Source organism: Perognathus longimembris, chromosome 3 (assembly GCF_023159225.1).
Source record: "Perognathus longimembris pacificus isolate PPM17 chromosome 3, ASM2315922v1, whole genome shotgun sequence".
NCBI lineage: Eukaryota > Metazoa > Chordata > Mammalia > Rodentia > Heteromyidae > Perognathus > Perognathus longimembris.
Genome location: NC_063163.1, coordinates 113037818 through 113063720, shown reverse-complemented (window position 1 = coordinate 113063720; position 25903 = coordinate 113037818). Strand labels below are relative to the sequence as shown.

Here is a 25903-nt window from a genome sequence, read left to right as displayed (position 1 = left end):
CTGTCTCTCTCTCTCCCTCTTTTGTTCTGTTTGTGTTTGGGGGTTATTGGTTTTGCTTTTCTTTTTTCTTTTTTTGCACAGGACCTTGTTCCAGACCCCAGAAGAGCTTGGAACTTAATCCTCCTGCCTCTGCTTTATCTTTGCATCATAATATTAATACTGTTTTTCTTTGGGGTTTTGTGGTTCTGTTGGTCATGGGGCTTGAACTCCAGACCTAGCCATTGTTTCTGAGCAATTTTTGCACAGAGCTAGCACCCTACCACTTTCTGCCACAGCTGCACTTCTGGTGGTTAATTGAAGAGTCTCACAGACTTTCCTGCCCAAGCTCCTGAGTAGGTAGACAGGATGGCAGGTGTGAGCCACTGACACCCCCAGCTCCCTGGCCAACACTGTTATTTTTAATGAGCCTTTAAGTACAAAAGTCTGGGAGATACTGCTGTATTTCTTCTCACACTGTTTTATCAAACAGGTGGTGTCTAGTTCTTAGACGATTCCCATAACAAATTCTTTGATACTCTCTTCCTGGTTGGTTTTGAACCCAAATTCTTTAGCCTTCCTGTTGGAGAATGTAAACTTGGTATTTCAAATTCAGTCATATTACTATCATATGCTTAAAAGTGCTATTTGTTTTTCTTCTGGTGAGCCACCAGCCAAGCACCCTACCACAGACTTCCTTTGTATCTGCTTCAGACATGATGTATTTACGACATTAGGAAATGAAAACCCTGTGCCCTGTGAAAGAAAAAGAACGCTTTAAAGTATGTATATGTACATTTTGTTTCCTAACTTTAAACTCCCCCATTTTCGTATCATTTCCCTTCTGGTTAAAAATAAATACAAAAATATTACCTTGAAAATTTTCTTGCTGGCAAAGCAATCCAATTTAGCACATGTCCCCCGCCCCCCCAAAAAAAAATCCCAAAGGAATTTTGTTCCTATTCTTTCAAGGCTATAAAATTTGTTCTAAGTTACATTTTAGATTTTTTTTAATGCCTGTCCTGGAGCCTGGACTTGGGTTCTGGACACTGTTCTTGAGCTTCTTTTGCTCAAGGATAGCACTTTACCAACTACCGCTTGAGCCACAGCTCCACTTCTGGCATTTTGGTACTTTATCGAAGATAAGACTCTATGAACTTTCTGGCAGGGCTGGCTTTGAACTGGGATCCTCAGATGTCAGCTCCCTGAGTAGCTAGGATTTCAGGTGAGAGCCACCTGTGCCCAGCACATTTTAGAATATTTTAATGAATTGAATATAAGCCCTGAAAATCCATCCCTCATCATATTTCAATTATTATTTGTAATGCTTCTTGAATATGCATGTCATCCTTGCACAGGGCCTTGCTAATCTTCTCTGTATCATTCCAATTTTAGTATATATGCTGCCAAAGTGAGCACATATTTTCAATTATTTTACATAAGAATTTTAACCTCATTCCAGGAACAAAGTTTTTAGCCCCAGAAACTGCAAGCAAATATATTTGTCTTGTATCAGAGCAAAATTTACTTTCCATTGAAGAAAATAGAAAAATTATTCCAATGGCATGAATCATGGTTTGCAATCGATAACAACAGATAAAGGAAAAATTTTATGTAACGCAGACTGGTTTTGTTCCACTGAGAAATAGAGCACAGTGTCCTCTATCAACTATTGTTGAGACCATGTTGACCTTGAGTGAGGTCAGGTTTTACAAAGGGTGAGACCCCAACTTTTTTTTTTTGCCAGTCTTGGGGCTTGAACTCATGGCCTGAGCACTGTCCCTGGCTTCATTTTGCTCAAGGCTAGCACTCTACCACTTGAGCCACAGCACCACTTCTGGCATTGTCTATATATGTGGTGCTGAGGAATCGAACCCAGGGCTTCATGTATATGAGGCAAGCACTCTACTACTAGGCCATATTCCCAGTCCCTCCCAACTTTATTTTTTGCCACTCTGGCAAGCAGTATGGAGAGTCCTCAGAAGGCTAAATGTAGAATTCCCCTATGACCCAGCAACCCCACTTTTGGGTATTTATCCAAAAAAACACAAACAAAATCACAGTAAAGCCACCAGCACAACAATGTTCATTGCAGCGCAATTTGTCATAGCGAGAATCTGGAACCAACCCAGATGCCCCTCCGTAGACGAATGGATCAGGAAAATGTGGTACATACACACAATGGAATTTTATGCCTCTATTAGAAAGAATGACATTGCCCCATTTGTAAGGAAATGGAAGGACTTGGAAAAAATTATACTAAGTGAAGTGAGCCAGACCCAAAGAAACATGGACTCTATGGTCTCCCTTATTGGGAATAATTAGCACAGGTTTAGGCAAGTCACAGCAGAGGATCACAAGAGCCCAATAGCTATACCCTTATGATCACATAAGATGATGCTAAGTGAAATGAACTCCATTTTATGGAAATGATTGTTATATCACAGTTGTAACTACTTTCAACATCCCATGTGTATCTGTAGTTTCTACTATTGATGATGTTCGTGTATCACCTTCTTGTGATTGTATCTACACTATCTCTGTAATCTTATCTGAGTGAATGGGAAACAGTGTGTACTGTTATTAGAATTAGGAAATTCAAAGGGAATACCAAAATTGAGAGACAAAGGGTAAAATAAGAGAAACAACAACAAAAGCAATACTTGCAAAACTGTTTGGTGTAAGTGAACTGAACACCGCAGGGGGGGAGGGGGGAGGGGGGTATGAGGGACAAGGTAACAAACAGTACAAGAAAAGTATCCAATGCCTAACGTATGAAACTGTGAACTCTCTGTACATCAGTTTTATAATAAAAACTTTTTTAAAAAGAAATTATTTAATTAAATCATCAAAATATACACATACATATCTAGATATTATACATATATACATACACACACTCATATCCAATTAACCACCAAAAAGCTCAAAGTGGAGCTATGGCTCAAGTGGTAGAGTGCCAACCTTGAGCAAGCTAAGGAATATTGCCCCAGGCACTGAGCTCAAACCCCCGTACTGGCACACACACACACACACACACACACACACACACAATGTCCTTGTTTATAACATTTTGCTGTGAGTTCTGTTACACTAGAAGGGAGCCAACCTAGGAAGGCGGGCTCAAGGCGTGCCAGGGGCAGTCTCCTCCCCTCCCAGTGCCTTCTTCCTCATTGACACAACGGCTCCATCCAGCCTGGCAGCAGGAGTGGTGAGTTTCCAGTGTTCCCGCTCTGGGTGCTGAAGAGACTGCCACCTTCTATCTCAATAGGCTCAAGAAAAGAAAAGACACTTCAACCCTTCAGGATTGCTTCCTCTTGCAGGAAACAACGTGGCACAGGTAAGAAATGTTCCTCCTCATCTAACAACTCGAGCGTGGCTATAAAAGTAACTGCTAAAAAGCCACTGAAAGAACTTTAAAACTGCTCATGTAACTAAGATGGGCAGCCAGGAACAGCATGAGGAACACAAGCAGAGTCAGAACAGGAACTTTTTCTCCTTTTTTACTTCAGGCCAGAGATTCTCAGATTTTTTTTGGTCTTATTTCCCATTACTCCCTTAAAACTTATTGAGTATCCTGAAGAATGTTTATGTCTTTACGTTATTTGTTACATTACTGAAATTTACTGTAAATAAAGGTGAGAACTTTTTTTAAATACCTGTAATTTATTTTTAAGTAAATCAATCATGTTATCATAAATCACTTTTTCCCCCAGCGCTAGGGACAGAACCCAGTGCCTCATACTTGCTAAGCAAGTGCTCTACCACTTGAGCCATGTCCTCAGCCCATAAATGATTTTTTTGTTTGTATGTTTGTTTTTGTTTCTTTTCTTGCTTTTTTTCTCTCCTTTTTTTCCATTTCTCCTTTTCATTTTTTTTCACTTTTGGAGGATTTGGGGGTGTCTAGGGGTTTTTTTTCTTTTAAATGACATTCTTTTTTTTTTGGCCAGTCCTGGGCCTTGGACTCAGGGCCTGAGCACTGTCCCTGGCTTCTTCCCGCTCAAGGCTAGCACTCTGCCACTTGAGCCACAGCGCCGCTTCTGGCCGTTTTCTGTATATGTGGTGCTGGGGAATCGAACCTAGGGCCTCGTGTATCCGAGGCAGGCACTCTTGCCACTAGGCTATATCCCCAGCCCTTAAATGACATTCTTAATTTAAAAATGCAATATGAAGAATAGGCTTTTTGTTTTTTGTTTTGTTTTCCAGTTGTGGAGCTTCAATTCAGGGCCTGAGCACTGTCCCTGGCTTCTTTTTGCTCAAGGCTAGCACTCTGCCACTTGAGCCACAGTGCCACTTCTGGCTTTTTCCATATATGTAGTGCTGAGGAATCGAACCCAGGGCTTCTTGTATAGGAGGCAAGCACTCTACCACTAGGCCATATTCCCGGCCCCAGTTTGGGGTTTTTTTTTTTTTGGGGGGGGGGTTGTTGTTTTTACAAATCTCTTTGTTGTCTGGCTTACGAGAAGATAGTTGGAATTTCATCCACACCATCTTGTTCTATGTCTTGCATTGCCACACAGAATCTAGGCTCTAGTAAATAAACCCTCTGTACACGTGTGAGAGAGAATAAGACAAAGGACAACCTAGAGTTGTTAGCACATGTCTTGACTTTGTAAACCTCCAAGAATCCTTGCTGCAGAGTGATATAAGCCTCTAGTACAAATCAACTATATTCAAAGCAAACCAAAACTTTGCGCAAGATTAATTAGTCTGCAGCAGCGCCCTTGGGCTGGGCTACCTCTGAATAATATTCCAGTACTGCCAGAAGGGTTTTATTTCCCAATAAGGAAATAACTGACATTATCTCTATTTGAAGTTGATTAACAACAACAACAAAATGTTTAGGGTATCCTGAAGCTCCTCTTTACTTTTTGCCTATGTTCAGCTAAGCAAGTGCTCTTAAGTCCTCCTTTAGAACCCCTGCAGTGTTTTCATATTTCTTATAAGATTAAATTCTAACTCTTCCATATAACTTTTTTTTTTTGCTGGTCCTGAGGCTTGAACTCAGGGCCTGGGCATTGTCTCTGAGCCTTCTTTTGTGCTCAAGACTAGTGCTCTACCACTAGAGCCACAGTGCCACTTCCAGCTTTTCTGGGTAGTTTATTGGAGATAAAGAGTCTCACAGAGTTTTCTGCCCAGGCTGGCTTCAAAGTGTGATCCTCAAATCTCAGCCACCTGAGTAGCTGACTTTTAAAACCTTCCATAATACTGTGTTTACTTCTGGACAATGTAACTGTTCACTAAAGTCAAAATGAAGGGTGGGGCAATAGTTCAAATGGTACAGTGCCTGCCTAGGAAGTATTCAGGTGGCCCTGAGTTCACACCCACTAATTACCAAAAAGGAAAAAAGGTCAACAACATTTCTAGCACAACATTGTTTTGGTTGTCACATTAATTTTCCTCTTGAAAGCCCTTCATCTACTTTCTTTTTCTTGTGCCAGGGCTTGAACTCTGGGCCTAGGTCTGGGCACTGTCCCTTAGCTCTTTTTTTTTTTTTTTAACCACACTTCATCAATTCTTTTTATTTAATTTAATTTAATTTTATCTTTTCCAGTCCTGGGGCTTGAACTCAGGGCCTGAGCACTGTCCCTGGCTTCTTTTTGCTCAAGGCTAGCGCTCTACCACTTGAGCCACAGCGCCACTTCTGGCCTTTTCTATATATGTGGTGTTGAGGAATTGAACCCAGGGCTTCATGTATACGAGACAAGCACTCTTGCCACTAGGCCATATTCCCAGCCCCTGTCCCTTAGCTTTTTCACTCATGGCTGGCACTTTCCCACTTGAGCTACAGCTCTACTTTTAGCTTTTCATTGATTAAAAGAAGAATCTTATGGACTTTCCTGTCTGGGCTGAATTTAAACCACAATCCTCAGATTCTAGCCACTGTGAGTCCACTGGTGTCCAGCTTCTATCATGTGTTTTTCTTTATCTTTTCTTTTTCCACTCAGGGCCTTGTGCTTGCTAAGCAAGCTCTCTACCACTTGAGCTATAATCCAGACCTCCATCTACCAGTTGTGAGCTATGTCCTTCATATATTCAAATACTGAGTTCTCTTTGAGATTAAGTTTAATTCTCTTCTACACAGGCTATGCCACCACATCAGTTTCATTTGTTTCTTTTTCTTAACTAAGAGAGAAATAAAGATTTCCCAGTAGAATCCATTCTCCACACTGACAACCAAGTGAGAGGGGTGTGTGTGTGTGTGTGTGTGTGTGTGTACACCAGGGCTTGAAATCAGGGCCTCACACTCATACTCAGAGCTGATGCTGTACCACTTGAGCCACACCTCCTGCCCAGCATTTTTTTTAATAAATTTTTATTGTTATTATCAAGATGACATAATAGAGCTGTCCAGCATTTTTTCTGGCTACTTAGAGACAGAATTTCACAGACTTGTGTGTGTGTGTGCGTGCGTGTAAGAGAGAGAGAGAGAGAGAGAGAGAGAGAGAGTACTCTGGACCTGGGGCTTGAACTCAGGGCATGGGCACTGTTCCTGAGCTTTTGTGCTCCAGGCTAGCCATTTCCAGCTTTTTGGTAATTAATTGGAGATGTACTTTCCTGCCAGAGCTGGCTTTGAACCACGATCTTCAGATCTCAGCCTCCTGAGTAACTAGGATTACAGGCATGAACCTCAGACACCCAGCAGACCCTCAGACTCTTCTGTCATGACTGGTCTAAACTGCAGTCCTCTAATATCAGTTTAGGGTTACATGCACCCAGCCAGAGTGAGCCTTTTAAAACATACTTTTTTCCTTTTTTTCTTTTTTGCCAGTCCTGGGCCTTGGACTCAGGGGCTGAGCACTGTCCCTGGCTTCTTTTTGCTCAAGGCTAGCACTCTACCACTTAAGCCACAGCGCCACTTCTGGCTGTTTTTTATATATGTGGTGCTGGGGAATCGAACCTAGAGCTTCATGTATATGAGGTAAGTACTCTTGCCACTAGGCCATATTCCCAGACCCTAAAACATACTTTTAATAATGTGTTTCTCTTACTCAAAATGTCACTGTTTTTCCAGGATTAAAAATTTTTTAAAGCTCCATCTCTTTTGCTTGCTTAATCTCTTTATAATCTGACTCTCCTTCCTAGGCCAACATTAAAGGAATTACATTGCAAGTTACATTTTCTGCTAATTGAATTAGGCAAAAAGAAAATAATGTAGTAATGTAATATAACAATAATAACAGTCTTACTTTATATAAGTTCTTTTGGATTAAATAGCTAATCTATAATGGCATGATTTCCAAGTGAGTTATAAAATATGACCATTTCCACATGGAACTGCTTCAAACCTGGTAGAGTCATCAGCCCCCATATCAGTATTACGTTCAGTTATTCTTTAAGTAGCTCAGAAGTCCTACAGATGCACTGGTTATTAATGTTTTTCAGTGTAATAATTTTAACTATTTTGTAACTGGTAATGTTATCAAAGTATTGTGCTTTAGAAATTAAAGAAAAAAACTATAAACCAGGTGCTGGTGGCTCGCACTTGTAATCCTAGCTATTCAGGAAGCTTAGAGCTGAGAATTACAGTTCAAAGGCAGCCTGGGCAGGAAAGCCCATGAGACTCATCTCCAATTTACCACCAAAAAAATAGGTGGAGCTGTGGCTCAAAGTAATAGTGTGCTAGCCTTAAATAAGAAAAGAGCTCAGGGACAGTGTCCAGGCCCTGAATTCAAGCCTCACAACTAACCAAAACAACAGCAACAACAACAAATTACAATATAAAAGTTGGAACAAAAGCTAATTCAAACAGTATTTAAAAGGCCAGAATAGTACCATAACTGGTTGCATGGCCAAAGCAGTGTTTGAAGCATTTAGAAGTAGTGCTGAGAAAGTGAACAAAAACAAAGCAAGCATATATGTTGGTGATTGAAGGTACCTATATTCCAAGAATATCTCATCACTGCTTTTACATTTATTCCTAAGGAAAAAGTAATTCTGAGTGAAGTTGGAGCCTCAGAAATGAGTCTTTCCTGTAAAATGTGACTACGTTGACATTACTTCAATAGAAATGATGCAGAGTCAATGTACCTGTCTTCTCTGAGCCTCGCCTGCTGTCTTGGCCTTTTCTCAGTATTCTGGCTTTGCTGGAAGTCTTCCCTTCCCCTAAGGTGCTGTCCCAAACTACATTGTTATCACTTCCTCTGAGAAATGTCACCAGCACCATCAGGGAGGGTCATCTGTAAATCCAGCTCTTACAACACTCACTTGACTGTTTTTGTAAGTGTGTTTGTCCCATTGGTGTCTGAGTCACTGTGGGTATAAGAACTAAGTTTCATTTCTGTGTATTTCGTCAGCGTATAGCTCCTGAGACCTAATGGAGCTCCCTAATTCACTGATGAATGAGCTCAAGAATGAATCATATTTTTGTAGTTTGTTTTCTGTAGCATTTTTCAGGTAACTGTACTTCTCTACATACATCTACATATGGTTCAACTAAATACTCATGCAAAATAGTAGTCATTTAGCCCCTACTGTTTGAGTCATTATTTCAGTGAACATACACATTGAAGTAGAAAAGCCCATTCTCATCGTTATTCCCCCGACTGATAGCTAATCAGAACAGTCTTAGGTTAACAGATGTCTGCCTTCTTAGTTCTGTAGTCATTGACAACTGAATTCTGAGACCATAACAAATACTGTGGTTAGCAACAAAGCCAGAAAGATGAATACAAAAATGTCCTCAGCTGGGTGTTGGTGGCTCACACCTGTAATCCTAGCCACTCAGGAGGCTGAGATCTGAGGATCGCAGTTCAAAGCCAGCTCAGGCCGACTTCTTACCTCCAACTAACCTCTAGAAAACCCGCAAGTGGAACTGTGGCTCAAAGTAGTAGAGTGCTAGCCTTGACTAAAAGAGATAAGAATGCCTAAGCTCTGAGTTCAAGCCCCATGACTGACAAAAAAGAAGAAAAAGAAGGAAACAGAAAATCCCCTCATAGCACTCACAATCAAATCAATCTAACCATGATGCTTTTGATTATTTGTTGTGTGACGAAGTATCCCCATGTAGCCCATATTTGCCCTCAAACTCACTATCTTCCTGTCGTGGCATCCTGATTACTACTGGGATTACACGCATGAATCAACATACTGGTCTGACTTATAAACTTAAAGTTGGTTTAGCTTTTTGTAAAGCAAGTTTTCAAATATATCTCAGCAACTTTCTCCTCCTTTGTTATATTATTGTCCTTCCAATTTGCCTTAAACACCTTTTAAACCAACTGGTTCAGATGGGAATCTCACAACTTTTTTGCCCTAGGTATCCTCAAATCAAGATCATATTGAGGGGGCTGGGGATATGGCCTAGTGGCAAGAGTGCTTACCTTGTATACATGAGGCCCTGGGTTCGATTCCCCAGCACCACATATACAGAAACGGCCAGAGGTGGCGCTGTGGCTCAAGTGGCAGAGTGCTAGCCTTGAGCAAAAAGAAGCCAGGGACAGTGCTCAGGCCCTGAGTTCAAGGCCCAGGACTGGCAAAAAAAAAAAAAAAAGATCATATTGAGCAGTTGAGTAACAGACACATGCTACAACACCCAACTATTGACTGAGATGGGGTCTTGTAAACTTTTTGCCTCAGCCTTGAACCTTGAACCATGATCTGATATCCACCACCCTAGTACATGTGTGAGCCATCAGTACCAAAAAAAACACCACTTTGGTCATTGTCTCACCTTTAACCTTCAGTGGAGTCATGAACTTTCAGCTCTCATTCATGGGAAACCATTGGTTCTAAGACAGGAATGGAGCCAGAACCAAAACCAGAACCAGACCCTAGATAAGATGACAGGATTAGATGTGTTTCTGATACCCTTAGATGCTGTTTTACTTATATGGGTAAATTTTGGGTATTTTTCTCAATATTAGAATTCAGTATTATATTAGAATATTTAGTATTCATACAGAGCCACTTATCATATTATTATTATTAGCCAGTCCTAGGGTTTAAACTCAAACTGAGGGTCTGGGCACAGTCCCTTTTTAAAAACTTTTTATTGTAAAGGTGATTACAGAGGGGTTACAGTTACATAAGTCAGGTAATTAACATATTTCTTTTTGAACAGTGTCACCTGCTCCCTCGTTTCTCTCAGTTTTCCCCCCCAACACCTGACCCCTCCCAACCTTTTTTTTCTTTTTATCAAGACTAGCGCTCTACCACTTGAGCCACAGCTCCACTTTCAACTTTTTATGGTTGATTGGATAAAACAGTCTCTCAGACTTTACCTACTGGGAATCTTAGATCCTTAGATCTGAGCCTCCTGAGTATCTAGGATTCCAGGCATGAGCCACCGGTGCCTAGTTTCCACCCTTTATAATACTGCTTAATGAGAAAATGCCTTCCTGATTCCAAACATCTAAGGGTTTGTAAGACAGCCTTTAGACAAGTACGACAAGCAGACCCTTGTGGCGCTTACTAGACATCCAGAGTGTTCGTCAGCATCCTGGGGTTTAGCTGACTTCCAGAGCTGGAGGTATTGTAGGTCGAAGTGAAAGATTTCAGGAAGATGAGCAGTCATCACTCTTGCTCTCCGTAGGTAGAGATGGCCGTCGTCCCTGCGGAGGACAGTTTCATCAACTTCGTGGAAATGAAATTTATTGATGGTATGCTCTACTTCGTAGGTAAGTATGAAGCAATAGTAAACATAGATGATTGTGTTCAGCTAGAAAAGAAGCTGGGAAATGAACTATTAAGTGATTCCTTCCTGTCACCAAAACTCACTGCAATATTATTGACTCTTCTCTGAAAAGAAATCAAACTTTTGGAAAATAACATTTCCTAGGACCCACCACCTTGGCCCTCCCTCCAAATGGCTTGGGACTTGAATGAGCAGTAGTTCGTCGTCATCATGAAAACCCCACAAAAGTGGGTATATTGAGGATATACTATTTCCCAAAGCAAATTTGGAACTTATACACAGTGGCCTAAGTCTAGAGCTCTTCAAATGACTTGCAGCGTGTGTGTGTGTGTGTGTGTGTGTGTGTGTGTGTGTGTGTGTGTGTGTGTGTGTGTGATAGTGGGGTCCAACCTCAGGGCTTCATGTTTGCAAAGCAGGAGTTCTACCATCCCAATGATGAATTATGTCATGTTACATAAATATATTTGATTAAAAAAAAATGATTGTTGGACCACAGGCATGGCTCAAGCAGGAGAGTGACTATCTTGTAACAATGAAGCCCTGAATTTAAACTCCAGTCCTAAAAAACAGATAGATAGATACACAGATAAGCAGACAAATAGATGATTCTTTATAACTAGCCTTCCATGGGCAATTTGGTTTCTTATTTTAAAACAATGTACTTAAGGGCTGGGAATATGGCCTACTGGCAAGAGTGTTTGCCTTGTGTACATGAAGCCCTGGGTTCCATTCCTCAGCACCACATATATAGAAAAAGGCCAGAAGTGGCACTGTGGCTCAAGTGCTAGCCTTGAGCAAAAATAAGCCAGGGACAGTGCTCAGGCCCTGAGTCCAAGCCCCAGGACTGGCAAAAAAAAAAATGTACTTAGGTATCTCCCTATTTAATCACTCAGTTAAATAGTAAAATCTATCACTTTATAAAATCATAAAATGTCTATATAATAGCTATTTCTGTGTAATAGCGATGTAATAAAATTTATAAATCACAGATATAAGATTTTACATTTTAAGATTTATGTTTTTAAGTTTAAATAAGAGTGAGTCTCTAACTGCCCTGAGAACACAGGAAGTCTACTGTGCTTCATTGTCTGGACCTTTTGGATAATTACATGTTTCTGATGGAGCCAGTAAAGGTCATTTCTATCACTGGGGGTCAGAAAGGGAATGGCAGAACAGAGTACAAAGAGTAGGGTTAAGGGGGAAATTCTGACTTGAAATATTTAATTTTAATGTATTTTTTCTCTTCCCCCCCACCCTTTAGCTGAAAATGATGGTAAAGTATAAATTTATTTTTCTTTCTTTGCAAAGTAAATAGCTATTTAGGACACAGCCACTATGAACAGGGAGGGGCTGGCCATATGGTACATCTAGCTCTTAAGAGGCTGCAAAGCAGATCTTGTCTAAGTCCTAGGATTATCAGGAAGCCATGGATTCTCTGAAAAGCATAGAAAGAGGAGATTCATGCATGAGAATTTTTCCAAAATCTGTATCTCCTTTCTTCAACCACATCTCTTATTTATGTTTTGGGATGCTTTGGTAGTCTCCCGGGGGACAGAGTGTCCTGGCAAGAGGGTAGAATAGCAAGAAGTAGTTTTCTGAAAGTAGAAATAGAAGTAGCAGTGTAGAGGATCTGAGGAGAGTGAAGAAGACTTGAACTTACAGCTGTGGATTATGGAAGATGCAACTGGGAAATGCAGTACTGACACCTGATGGGCACAAAATGGCACCTACTCTATATCTCTCCAATTGCTCAAGAGCAGCAGTTAACAGCCAGCTGTGGTGTTTTGTAGTGGAAAGATAAATTAGGTAAGGATTCAAGATACTTTGAACAAGATAGATAAAATTATGAACTATGAGGTTCAGGTGCATAGGAGAGGAAGAGCTTCTCTAGAGAGGTAAATGTATAGTGTGTCTATTCATTTACTCAAGAAAAAGAAATTTAATAAGATTTAATGTATATTGCAGACGACCTGGAATCAGATCGCTTTGGCAAGCTTGAACCACCTAAATATTCAATCATACGAAATCTGGATAACCAAGTTCTCTTCATTCACCAGAGAACTATGCCTATATTTCAAGATATGCCTGACTCTGACTGTAAAGGTATTTTCTTATATTTGTAGATACCGGGATTACTAGCTACTTCTTCCCATTCCATTGTACTGTCTGCATTTTTCTATGCCAGACCCAATCTTGGATGAGAAGTCATAAGAGTAGGAACAATTTCATTTACCAAAAAAAAAAAAAAATAGAGCATCCATATAGTTAGTTGAGGTGAAATACTGGATGCAATAAAGACATCACTAGAGATCATATAATTCTGAACCCACATTTGGATCGCCAGCCCTTAGTTTAATTTTATGAACCATATAAGAGTGAGATCCATAATCTCAGCTAAAAATACAAATGGTATCTTTTGAAAATTAAACATAAATACAGCTTTTTTTTTTTTGCCAATTCTGGGGCTTGAACTCGGGGGCCTGGTCACTGTCCCTGGCTTCTTTTTGCTCAAAGCTAGCACTCTGCCAACTTGAGGCACAGTGCCGTTTCTGGCCTTTGCTATATATGTGGTCCTGAGGAATCGAACCTAGGGCTTCATGTACACGAGGCAAGCACTCTTGCCACTAGGCCATACTCCCAACCCCCTAAATAAAGCTTTTTAATTGACTCTGTGTCCCATGAGAAAATGAGAGTGCCTTAGAAAGTGAGTGTGTTTGCTGTGCCTCCTAAGATCTGAGTTTTAAATATCACACTTTGAGGCGAGGTGGAAGTAGCGAATGTGCTTTTTTTACTTTACTGTGGATCTCAAAATATTTAGCACTCAAAAGTTAAAGACGGGGCTGGGGATATAGCCTAGTGGCAAGAGTGCCTGCCTCGGATACACGAGGCCCTAGGTTCGATTCCCCAGCACCACATATACAGAAAACGGCCAGAAGCGGCGCTGTGGCTCAAGTGGCAGAGTGCTAGCCTTGAGCAGGAAAAAGCCAGGGACAGTGCTCAGGCCCTGAGTCCAAGGCCCACGACTGGCCAAAAAAAAAAAAAAAAAAAGTTAAAGACAAGCTTTTAGAATTCAGAATATATTTATAAGCTCAAAAAGCTGTCATATGTTGGTTTTCATTGATGCTCAAATGTATTTTATTGGTTGCTTTATTTTATGTGTTCTTGTTCTAGGCCTTAAATTCAAGGCCTTTACTCCCTAAGCTTTTTCACTCGAGGCTAATACTCTACCACTTAAGCTACAATTCCACTTCCAGCCATTTAAGCTGGTTAACTGAAGATAAAAGTCTGAACAAGTTGCCCAGTCTGTCTTTGAGCCTTGATCCTCACATCTCAGCCTCCTGAGGAGCTAGGACTACAAACATGAGCCATAATGGGTTTCAAAGAGTATCTGGTTAGCTATATAGTTTACTTCTGTTGTATGGTAAGATCTTAAGAGTGCAGAATTGGCAGCCGGTCTATTATGGAATTTCTTTTTGTTAATTTTCCAGTAATGTTGAATCTTGTCATAGGTGGCCGAGGTGGTGTGTACATGTCATTCCAACTATGTGGGAGTCTGAGATAAGAGAATTGAGATTCCACCCAGATAGGGCTAAAAAAAAAAAATGGGCAAACTTGTCATTCCAGTTAGGGCAGATGGTGCTGGGAATATGGCCTAGTGGCAAAGTGCTCATCTTGTATACATGAAGCCCTGGGTTCAACTCCTCAGCACCACATATCTAGAAAAAGCCAGAAGTGGCGCTGTGGCTCAAGTGGTAGAGTGCTAACCTTGAGCAAAAAGAAGCCAGGGACAGTGCTCAGGCCCTGAGTCCAAGCCCCAGGACGGGCAAAATAAATAAATAAATAAATAAATAAATAAATAAATAAATAAATAAATAAAATATATATATAGCCAGAACAAAAAGGATTGGGGTTGGGGCTTAACAGTAAACTGCCTGCTTAGCAAGCCTGGAGACCTGACTTTGAAACTGCTTTATTGCAATAAAAAAATCTCATTAGTGCTCTCACTTATTAATGTTTATTTCAGATAATCCATCCCAGACCATATTAGAAATAAATACATATAAAGATGATCGACCTAGAGGTTCTGCTGTGACCATCTCTGCAAAGTATGAGAAAAGTTACACGCTCTCCTGTGAGAACAAAATTGTTACCTTTAAGGTAAGACTGAGCATTACTTGTTTTTAGGAAAATTAATCAACAAAATTAGAAAATGCAATTATCATTTCAACCTTTTATTTAGAGCAAGAAACACAGAACTACTTTAATGGGTAGTTAAGCAATGTGATATAATGGTATGACTTTCCTGGGACTGACAGGTAGGAGGCGACATACTTGCTTCGTACTCAGAACAACCACCAATCCATAAATAGAAAAATAGTATGAGGATATAGATGTGAATGACACATTTATTTAAGAATAGCATATAGCTTCATTGAATAAGTCCTGCCTAGTAATTGCAAGGCCCTGGGTTTAAACCCCAGAATTGCCCCTCCCCCCAAAAAGCCACTCTAAAACTTAAACCAAATATGAACAGTACATAGGCAACGGATGGAGCCTCCAGACAAACCCTTTACCATTTCCTTCTTACTAGAATTAGGTTGCACGCCCTACTATAGGCCTCATAGGCTGTGAGCCTAGTGACCAGAAAGATGTCAGAGGCCCGGAATGGAAGGGATTAAACATGCAAATGGAACAGCAGAACCAGGGGAAAGGAGAGGGCCAAGCTCAAGCTATGGGAGGTAGAGGAAAATTAATTTAGCTGAAGAGGCCTGGGCCCAGGTGTGCCTCCCATGATGGTAAGAGTCAGAGTGAACAGAAAGAACAGGAGACTCGGAATTAAGGAGAAAGGCTCAGTATTCTACTCTCCCTCTCCCCTGCTTTATTTCTTGAAAACAAAAAACAAAACAAAACAAAACAAAAAAAAAAACCTGCTCTACTTCTGGCCAGTATCATACTTTTTTTTTTTTTTTTTTTGGCCAGTCCTGGGGCTTGGACTCAGGGCCTGAGCACTGTCCCTGGCTTCTTCCCACTCAAGGCTAGCACTCTGCCACTTGAGCCACAGCGTCACTTCTGGCCGTTTTCTATATATGTGGTGCTGGGGAATCGAACCCAGGGCTTCATGTGTAGGAGGCAAGCACTCTAGCCACTAGGCCATATCCCCAGCCAGTATCATACTTCTAAGTAAGCTGCATGTCTTCAAATGGCTCCTGTCCTTTAAAAAAATGAATTTTTTAAAATTTCTTTTATAGGAAATTGAACCTCCTTCTGACATCTATGATACAAAAAGTGACATCATATTCTTTCAGCAAAGTGTTCCAGGACATGATGATAAGATACAATTTGAATCCTCATTGCATGAAGAACACTTTTTGGCTTGTAAAAAAGAGGGTGACCTTTTCAGGCTTATTTTGAAAGAAAAAGATAAGGATGGGGATACATCTGTAATGTTCACTCTGCAAAATGAAATCTAGATATTAAAATTCCACACTTTTAGCCTGGCACTGGTGGCGCATTCCTATGAGGTCTAAGGATCACAATTCAAAGCCAGCCCAAAAGAAAAAAAAAATCCTACCATGAAAGTCATCTCCAATTGACCAGCGAAAATAAGCAGGAAGTAGAAGTGTGGCTCAAGTGGTCGAGCAACCAGCCTTGAGCAAAAAAGCCAAGCAAATGCATGAGGCCGAGTTCAAGCCCCCAGTACCAGCACAAATAATCAATTAATTAAAATAAAATTCTACACTTTCAACTTCCTAGTTTTCATGTTTGGAAAATTTTTTCTGAGCCTTAATATTGCCCATTTTTGGACTGCTGTAAAAAATGTGCGAGGCTGGATAACTTAAAAGATTCTCGAGGGTGGATGGTGCAAACCGGCAGTGTTCTGATGAGGGTCCTGGCTGCAGTACAACATAGAAGATTGCTGGAAAGGAACAAGTCTCATGCAGCAGGGACCATGCCTGTGGATTGTGCTCACTTTATAGCAACTCAGTCTGTGTGTGTATGTGCGTGTATAGCAGTAGTAGCACCTTGTCTGAGAGCTGAGGGAGCAGAGGGTAACAACTGTGGCTTAGAATTTTGCCTGTTCGTTCAGCAGTGGCTAATAGCCTCAGTATCTTGCATGGTTAAATATTTGCTACAAAAGAAATAATGCCAACACCTGCTGGACCCCAGATGGCTGAGGTCAGCTGTTCAGGTGGTACATGATGTGTAGAAATGACACAGGACCTGCTTGACACTCCCTTCCCACCTCGATAACCCTTCACACCCAAATCTCCCAGTATCTAGAAAGGTACCACCCTTCCTTCCTGGCACTCAAACAGGGCTGGTTCTCCCCATTCAAGGGATGACCTCGTCCTTACATGTCTAGTAGGTGCCAAGTACATAATGTCTATTGTGTGCCAACTGCATCAGTATTCATAAATCAAGTCCCTAACTACACATGCTCAAGGCAGTCACTGATGGGTGGTGATCATTGACTTCTTAAGAAAACAGTAACTGCCTGAAAGTTAGGGACAGGGTATTTTCTTCACTCCCCTAAGTAATGGCTTATCCTCTGTGGTGCCTCCCTGAAGCTCAAATGCTATTTTCTCCCACAGACAGACAGAAGACAACAATCACTTGAGTGTTTCGCAAGCATCTAACATGTTATTGATCACTCACCATGGGTCAGGCTCTTTGAGTCATGGGCAGTGCACTAAGGAGTCAGCACACATAAGAGCTGCTAAGGAGGCTGCAGGCTAGGAGAAGGAAAAATAAGACCTAGACAACGTTTTGAGAGATCAAAAGTATCCGTGAAAAATGCTACGTGGATAATTAAGAGTCTTTATGAAATAACAAACTAAGCTCTAAAGGTCCTCTGGCAAGAAGAAAAGGAAAAGCTTTCCAAAGACAACAGCCATCACACTGGTCCAAGGCTGGAACAAGTTTGTTGTGTGATGCTGAGAATCTGCTAATAGCAAAGCTCAGCTAAAGGGGGGTTGGAGGGAGGCTGTGCAGGCTAAGGTAGAAATGAGTGAATGCATGTGTTAATACTTCAGAAGTTGACTCCTTCCTTTGCCACTATTGAAGGTCAGGACCTTTCTTCTACCTGTCCTCCTGCCTCTGGCTTACCAAATTTCCTAAATGTACTCCTTCACATCACTTTAACTCCTTCCAGAACAGTACACGTTTGATCACATCCTCCATATACCCTCAGAAAAACCTGACCATGGATAGTTCTTGTCTGCTTTTCCGTATTGTTGCAGTTCAGTCACATCCTACTTACCTAACAAAAAAAAAAAAAAATCCAGCTGGAACCTGGGAGACAGTTCTCCCTCACCATCTAATGCTCACTGCCACCAGACCACTTTCCGGATCCAAACTGGGATCTGATGCTGGAGGTGACGGTAGGAGTTCCCTGCCATGCAGGCACTGCCCTCCCCATTAATTCTGGGGATCTCCTTCATCACTGCTTCAGAACACTGGGCGAGAGGGAACATGAACACTAAGTGGGGTCGTTGCCTACAGAGAATTTAAAAACAAAACTGACTCAAAGTCAATCTGCTCTTTATCATCGTTAAGCAATAGTAATGCTTAGGCAAGTCAGTAATGAAAGTCTTTGAGGAAATGGTCCCCACTAGGGTGAAATAGCCCCCCTCCCCCCACCAAATGGTAAGCTACTGCTACATGAGTCCCACCCTTTTGAAGACTGTGTCCTATCCTGAAACAATCCCTTCTTCCTAACACTCAACACATACTTCAATCTGACAAGAACACAGACACCTTACAGGGCAGGCATCTCTAACCTCCAGTACAGACTTCAAGAGAAAACATACACTTTCTAGGTGGCTGCCCAGTAAAATCCTCAGCAAGCTGAAAATGCTAAGTGTCAATACCCACGTTGCTAGGAAAACTCTCAAGCCTCACACTTTATTCTTAGCCAGGACTAAATGTATATAGAATGTAATAATTCCAAAGGCTGGTGGTATTCACAGGAACACCATGAATTGAATTCTAATCTCTATTACAAAATCTTCATACTCTACTCATACCGAATTTATACCTGTTTCCACCTACTCTATCTTTTCTTTGTTGTTGTTTTTTGCCAGTCCTGGGGCTTGAACTCAGGACCTGAGCACTGTCCCTGGCTTCTTTTTGCTCAAGGCTAGCACTCTACTTGAGTCATGGCGCCACTTCCAGCTTTTTCTATACATGTGGTGTGGAGGAATCAAACCCAGGGCTTCATGCATACAAGGCAGGCACTCTTACCATTAGGCTATATTCCCAGCCCCATCTTTTTCTTATATTGTAGTATTTTGTGTGTGTTTTTAATTAAGCTCCAGAAGGAAATTTAAATAGTCCTGTTTAAGAGCTGTGGATACAACACTTAATTGTAATGAAAAAGCTTATGGCCAGACATGGTAAAATGTACCTGAAGCCCCAGTAACTCAGCAGACTAAGACAGGAGTATAGTTTGAGTACAAGAGTTTGAGACCAGGGTAGGCAACAAAGAGCTCATCTCTAAAAAACAAAAAGCCCCCAAATCAAAAACACTAGGAACAGCTAAGACATAAAAGAATAGAATATATTTTTATTATACAATTTTTATTTTAAAAACCTTTCATAGAATACATTTTCCCATTAGCAATGTCCACAGTGGAAAACTATTTTGCTACTTACTTTTGAAGATGAAATGTGTTTGGAATCTGAAATATTTTAGTACATCTACAGGGAAAATCTCGTTCCTAAATTTTAGTACATCTGTTGGGGAAGCTCTCAGTTTCCCTTCTGGGATCTAGAAATCTGTAATGTGAGATAAAGCACCTTCAAATTTTAAAGTTCCCATAGGACTGTGACCATCAATTCCAGTATCAACAGAACTGAGGGACACTTCCAAAACTGAAATACCGACCAATTTTCTGCAGTCTTTACTCACAATCGAATAAGCTTTCCCTCTGTCCATTAGTTCCAGGACAAAAACATAAGTATTATCATGTACTGATAGCAATAAAGCTGAATTATTTTAAGAGATTGATAAATTGATAAGTTAAAAGGCAAAGAAACTAAAAACAAAAACAAAGAAACCAACCATATATACTGTTGACACCAATGGTTTTATGAGGTGGGAAGACACCACTACACAGAACTCAGTCTCAGTTTCTTAGATCTAATTCCTCTCAAAATTTTCCTCCACATTAAATTCTGAAAATAACCATGTAATCAGGAGAAGGTTTATCCACCAGTGTACTCATCTGTTATTTCTTTTTTTACTGTAAGCTGAATGGCATAACAGAGCAGAGACAAAGGTGCATACAATCAATTCTTAATGGGTGAAGTTAGAGCTTCCACAACATGGCCACGGCCTTGCAGATGCCCACATCGTGATAGTTGAAATAACAAAGCCCAGCAAAGGTTACAGATGAGAAGAGCACCAGGGCTACTCTGGCAACCTTTGGCAACGTGTCCCCGTGAACATAATCAGTAACAACTTGTCCAAGGCCCCTAAAAAATAAAGAAATTAAAAATTATTGAACAAATTTAAAAAATCACAACATACACACACAAAAGAAAAAAAAATATTACAAGTGAAGCAAGAAAGCCATACAGATAACTTAGCTGCAATAAAACACTCTGGGTTATCTTTCACCCCATTAACTGTCCGCTTCCTTTCTTTCTTTCTTTCTTTTTTGCCAGTCCTGGGGCTTGAACTCAGGGCCTAAGCACTGTCCCTGAACTTTTTTTTTGCTCAAGGCTAGCACTCTACTACTTTCAGCCACCACAGCACCACTTCCAGTTTTCTGGTGGAAATAAAAGAGTCACACAAATTTTCGAACCACAATCCTCACTCAGATCTCCGCCTACTATAGGTGTGACCCACTGGCGCTTGGCTATCTATACCATTTTATAGGTGGATTTATACTTTTTGTGAGATAATAAACCAAAGCAGTTGTGCTAATAAAGTTACATTAAAACGAAGAAATCAGTGTTTCGTAATATATAATAAAGATAACCCTAATATATAATAATAAAGATAACCTTAGTCTTTGGACCTAATTTCCCAAACTAATTTTTTCTTTTTGTATGTGCTAGTCCCGGGACATGAACTCTGGACCCCCGGGGTATGACATAACCCTGTATGCACAGAGGAGGAATCACAGGGACAATTCAAAGCCAACCTGGACTACAGAGTACGACCCTGTTTTCCTCCCTCCCACCTCACAAAAATAATAGTGATGGATATATAAGGGGGAGAATATAAGGTCTTGAGTATCTCGGTCAACTTCTTCCTTACATACAATGCAGGAGACAAGCTCACAACAAACAACTGAGCAGCCAACAGTGAAGTAAAGAGACTGCTATACTTGCCAGTAACTATGGAGTGTGAGGGCTGCAGCCAGACAGTAGTCCACCGGGGTGCAAGGATTCAAATATGCAGTTGGAAGCAGGCCCAGGAGGCCAACAGCGAGAACCCTCTCGCCAGTCCAGTGGAGAGATCCCGCTGTGGATCCGGCTATAGGCAGAGAAAACTTGTATGAGCTGAGGGGAGACGCACACCTCGCTCACACTGAACATCTACTGCACAATCATTGAAACTGAGAGAATGACAAACAGGGTACACATAAAATTTAACTCCAGACTACAATAAAAATCTGTAATTGACAGATACGGTACCCCTTAACTGAAGTCTTTTAACGTAGGGGCTTCCCTTCCTGCATGTTTTTATTAGAAGATAAATCCACTTTGCTTAGAGGCTACACAAAATATCTTTGTGGAATAAACCAGTGTTGGACTTCAGTGAAATAGCTACCTTATGAATATAAGCGAGTGATGCCCAATAAACTCCTTTACAACAATTTGTATATCTGCACCTTCTAATCTTTGGAAGGAATGTATTATTATTCTCGCAAAAGAAAGTTAAAGCAGCCAACTCAAAGAGAGGCAAAGGTCTGAGGCCAACCTTTAGGATCACAGTCTTTTTTCTGCACCTTTTGTTACAAAAAAGTCCAAAACAAGCCTGGTGTCAGTGGCTCATGCCTATAATCCTAGCTACTCAGGAGGCAGAGGTCAGAACCCAGAAAGCAGCTAAGCAGCAACACTGGAGAGAATATATACCGTGTCGGCTTGGTGACAGATGAATGTGCTGTGTTCCACACCAGGCTGGGGTACGTGAATCCTGGAGAAATGCTGAGACACAAGCAGGTCTCACCATGGGGGTTCGGAGGAACAGAGCTGAGGGAAGAAATATTACAGGGACTGTAAGGACGTCTTCAAAGGAAACTTTCTAAATGAGCATATATAGGCCACTTATTTATATAATATACTGCATATACGAAATATGCTACAAAGGTAATATGCAATACCACATCTGTAAAATGAAAATAGCTCCTATTGCACTGGGTTCCTCTGAACTCACACTAAATAGCTGTTGAAAGAATGAAAAATAAATCCACTCCAAAAAAAAGAAAAAAAAAGCTACTAGGCCAGGCATGGTAGCTTGGTTCCAGCTATGTATTTTGCACTTATATACTCCCATCTCTTTTTTTATTTTGCTTTTTAAATAGTCTAACTTTGCCCCAGCTGGCCTCAGTAGCAGAGCATGAGCTTAACATCCAAGAGAATGTGGTTCCAAAAAATGAAAAAACACTGCTTGCCCTTGTGGTATTTTTGGAGTAATTCCAAGTATCAGGAAGCTGCGGCTGGAGGATTGCATGTTCCAGACCAGCATAGGCAACACAGCAAAATAGCAGTCTCAAAACTAGACAATGCTAAGTCTAAACTGCAATCTATCAAATCTGCAATAGCTCCTTCAAGATCTCTTGAGCAAAGGAGTTGGGAGCTGTGCCTGGGTCACATAGTAAAATGCTGTCTCAAAACAACACTTCGGTGAGGTAATCCCAGTTACTCTCCTAGCTAACTCAAGAGCCTGAGATCTGAGGAACACAGTTGGAAGCCAGCTGCAAAGTCTGAGACTCTTATCTCCAATTAACCACAGAAAGAGCCACAAGTGCTGCTGTGGCTCAAGTGGCAAAGTACTCGCCTTGAGCAAAAGGAGCCCAGGGACAGCAACCAGGCTCAGAGTTCAAGCCTCAGGCCAGGCAAAAAAAAAAACAAACCCTGGAGGCTTGTATCAAGTGGTAGACTTCCAGTTGTGGAGATGGGAGGTGGGGAGAAGCCCAACAAGAGTTCAAGCCCCAGTACTGGCACACACACGCGCGTGCACACACACACACAGGGCCACCCTTCAACAAGCACCGGGTAAAGGTCACACTCTTTAGCAGGTTCTGTGATTTCCAGCAACTACACCTTTCATGCCTAATCTTCCCGCTGATTCTATACTCCGAATTGCTCTGCCTTCTCTCATTCCGTGCATTGTTTTCCTATGCTTTCATCACGGTTTTTGCTCCTTTGACGCGCTTCTTTCTTTTGGCCTTCTTTACCCTCAACCCTGAAGTTTAGGCACACCTCCTTACGAACCCAGGAGAATCCTTCCAAAACACGGCTGCAAATATAAAACCCCTTTCTCGGGACCCACATAAGTTGACGTGCAGCACAAACAGTATTATTCGCTCTGTGTCGCTTGCATGTCTGCACTTTTCCTCTAAAGAAAAAACCAAACGACGAGAAGCTTTTTCGAAGACGGTTATGTTTTATTCCCGTGCGTATCCCCAGGCTGACGGCACAGGGCCCGGCTCAAGGCCCGTGGCTGGCTCCGGTCCTCCGGGGAAGGCCGGCCGGGGCCGGTGCGGCCCGGGGCTGCGCGGACTCCGACTCGGGGTGGGCGTATCCCGCCTGGGTGCAGGGAGTCCGTCAGCTGAGCGTGGAGGAACCGCAACGGGAACCGTGACCTCCAGACAGAGCTAACCTCAGGGTTCCAGTAACTTCCCGACGGAGCTTCCTCCCCCGTTACCCCATCCCCACACACCCCGGCCGGGCCACACCGGGGACGACGCGCTCGCGAGCCGCAACGGTCCCCGCGGCCTCGGCGCGGCCGCAACTGAACAGGGATCCCCTTCTCCCCCCGCGGCCTCGCTCCCCCTGCGTCCCCCTCCTCCGTAACAGGCTGCCGGAAACGCCTCTGTCTGCCCGGACCCCTCACCTCGGCCTCCTCGGGCACTGCAGAGGACACTCAGCCTTATCAGAGCCGCCATCTTGCTTCTAAGGAATCAAGGTCACCCAGCAACCCGGAAGTAGTTCTGCTGTAAGCCCTCTCCCCTTCTGGCCTCCCCCCCGCCCCTACTCCACCCTCGCCCGGAGACGGCGAAAGAGATCCCGGAAGTCGGGAGGCGTGCCGCGCATGCGCGCGAGCGCCCACACGCGCACGCTGGGTCTTTGCAGGTCCTGAACTCTATCGGCCGACCATGGCAGAGCTGGGTGAGGCGGACGAAGCGGAGCTGCAGCGCTTGGTGGCGGCCGAACAGCAGAAAGCACAGTTCACTGCACAGGTGCGAGGTTCGGGGGCCACCTTTGGTGGGTGGAGGGTGAAGTTACGGATTGCGGGACCCCGAGGTTCCCCGTACCCTGGCGGTGTGTGGGGCTCGATCCCACCCCACCGGAGAGCAGTTGTGTGGTCTTGCTGTGCCTACTGACTGTGGTGCCCAGGTGAGGCAGGCACAGCATGGGAAGAAGGAAAAAAAGTGGAGGCGAAAGGTTTGGGCCTCCCAAGAGCGTTGGAAGCTACCCAGTCCGAGCTGGCCCAAGGATGTGGGTTCTAATCCCGCCCCTGCCCCTTGGAGGTTGAGTGCCCTGGACAAGACACCCATCCACTGCGGGGTTTGGCTTCACCGCCAACCCACTGCCGTTTTGGCTTATGAGAGTTATGTCAGTGTAGTTGACTGGACAGCAATGCCATAATAATACTGACGTCGTCCCATCACTGGATTCTAAAGGAACCGATGTGGACTTGCTGGTTTAGGACAACGATTTGGGAATCTTTTGGGTATGGTTCGAACCTGTGCGTAGCCATTATGAACTAAATCCGGGCATGACCTTGAAGTCGTTAATACCCATCCTTAATCTCCCTGGGTAAATGGTTATTTTCTCCATTTGGGGTGAGGGAAAAGAAACCTGGTGCCAAACATTCTGAAAGTGAACACATTTTGCTGTCATACGTGTATTTTTCTGAGGAAGAAATCCATACCCTTCACCAAATTCTTTGTGCGTGCTTCTCTTGAGGCCTGAACTCAAGGCATCAGTGCTGTCCCTGAGCTTTTGTACTCAAAGCTAGCGCTTTACCACTTGAGCCACTTCCAGCTTTGTGGAGATAAGTCTCAGAGTCTTTCCTGCCTGAGCTAGCTTCAAACCATGATCCTCAGATCTCAAGCCTCCTGAGTAGCTAAAATTATAGGTATCAGCCACGAGCACCCAGGTCACTAAATTCTTGAGACTGTGACACACACACACCTCATGTCAAATATTAACTTTGTATCAGGTTCAGGTTATGGACAAGTGCAGTGGTTTCCTCAAGTTAATCAGTACTCTACCTCCCTCTGTGGTATTGGTGTTGCTTTGGGAATGAAAAAGTATCCCATCAAGAACTTACCATCTGGGCTGGGGATATGGCCTAGTGGCAAGAGCACTTGCCTCGTATACTTGAAGCCCTGGGTTCGATTCCCCAGCATCACATATACAGAAAATGGCCAGAAGTGGCACTGTGACTCAAGTGGCAGAGTGCTAGCCTTGAGCAAAGAGAAGCCAGGGACAGTGCTCAGGCCCTGTAGCTTTATCAAGTCATGGAAACCTGAATACAAAAAATAAACAGAGCCTATGTACAGACCCCAATCATTACTGGTTTTTTGTTTTGGTTTGGTTTTGTTTTCTTAGGTACACCACTTCATGGAGCTATGTTGGGATAAATGTGTGGAAAAGCCAGGGAATCGCCTAGACTCTCGCACTGAAAACTGTCTCTCTAGCTGTGTGGACCGTTTCATTGACACAACTCTTGCCATCACCAATCGGTTTGCCCAGATTGTACAGAAAGGACAGTAGACCATCTCCTCAGAGAATGACGGAAGCAGCAAAAGGACTTGCTATTAAGCAAACTGAAGGGTCAGTGGGGGAGACTGTCAACCCATTGTCAAGTTAGCATCAACTGATGCTAACAGAACAAATGTTTAGAATGTGAATTTTATTTGGAATTCACAAATTCCAGGTTATATTACATCAGTCAGTCAATAAATGTGAATGCTCTAGCAGGCTTTTTTCTTTAAATCTCATTGTAGGATTACTCTAGAGATCTCTGATAGGAACACTAGAAATAAATGTCCCAAGGCTGAGAGTGCAAATGGGAGAGAACCTAAGTTTTGGAGAGCCACCCTG

The 25903-nt window shown here is 42.4% G+C and overlaps 3 protein-coding genes and 1 non-coding gene across 5 annotated transcripts; 2 read left to right on the top strand and 2 right to left on the bottom strand.

The window, feature by feature from the left end:
* Nucleotides 1–1289: 1289 nt before the first annotated feature.
* Nucleotides 1290–1395, bottom strand: LOC125349853. Its single transcript, XR_007210649.1, has one exon. It is a non-coding gene; the product is annotated as a U6 spliceosomal RNA (small nuclear RNA).
* A 1830-nt stretch (nucleotides 1396–3225) lies between these two features.
* Il18 (interleukin 18) lies at nucleotides 3226–16163 on the top strand. Of its 2 annotated transcripts, none has more exons than XM_048340975.1 (6): nucleotides 3226–3316; nucleotides 10515–10595; nucleotides 11874–11885; nucleotides 12578–12715; nucleotides 14637–14770; nucleotides 15862–16163. In XM_048340975.1, exons 2-6 carry the CDS (start codon nucleotides 10517–10519, stop codon nucleotides 16081–16083), a joined length of 585 nt encoding a protein of 194 aa, XP_048196932.1. In that variant the 5' UTR covers nucleotides 3226–3316; nucleotides 10515–10516; the 3' UTR covers nucleotides 16084–16163. The 2 variants fall into 2 exon arrangements, with proteins under 2 accessions (XP_048196932.1, XP_048196931.1); XM_048340974.1 differs by having other exon boundaries at nucleotides 10511–10595.
* Nucleotides 16164–19164: 3001 nt separating this feature from the next.
* On the bottom strand, nucleotides 19165–23798 carry Sdhd (succinate dehydrogenase complex subunit D). The gene is made up of 4 exons (XM_048343858.1): nucleotides 23685–23798; nucleotides 21701–21817; nucleotides 20954–21098; nucleotides 19165–20089 (listed from the first exon to the last, which is right to left on the bottom strand). The coding sequence occupies exons 1-4, from the start codon at nucleotides 23734–23736 to the stop codon at nucleotides 19924–19926; spliced, it is 480 nt and encodes a 159-aa protein (XP_048199815.1). The 5' UTR covers nucleotides 23737–23798; the 3' UTR covers nucleotides 19165–19923.
* Nucleotides 23799–23873: 75 nt separating this feature from the next.
* On the top strand, nucleotides 23874–25782 carry Timm8b (translocase of inner mitochondrial membrane 8 homolog B). Its single transcript, XM_048343856.1, has 3 exons — nucleotides 23874–24030; nucleotides 25409–25696; nucleotides 25752–25782. Exons 1-2 carry the CDS (start codon nucleotides 23947–23949, stop codon nucleotides 25571–25573), a joined length of 249 nt encoding a protein of 82 aa, XP_048199813.1. The 5' UTR covers nucleotides 23874–23946; the 3' UTR covers nucleotides 25574–25696; nucleotides 25752–25782.
* The last annotated feature ends 121 nt before the right edge of the window (nucleotides 25783–25903 follow it).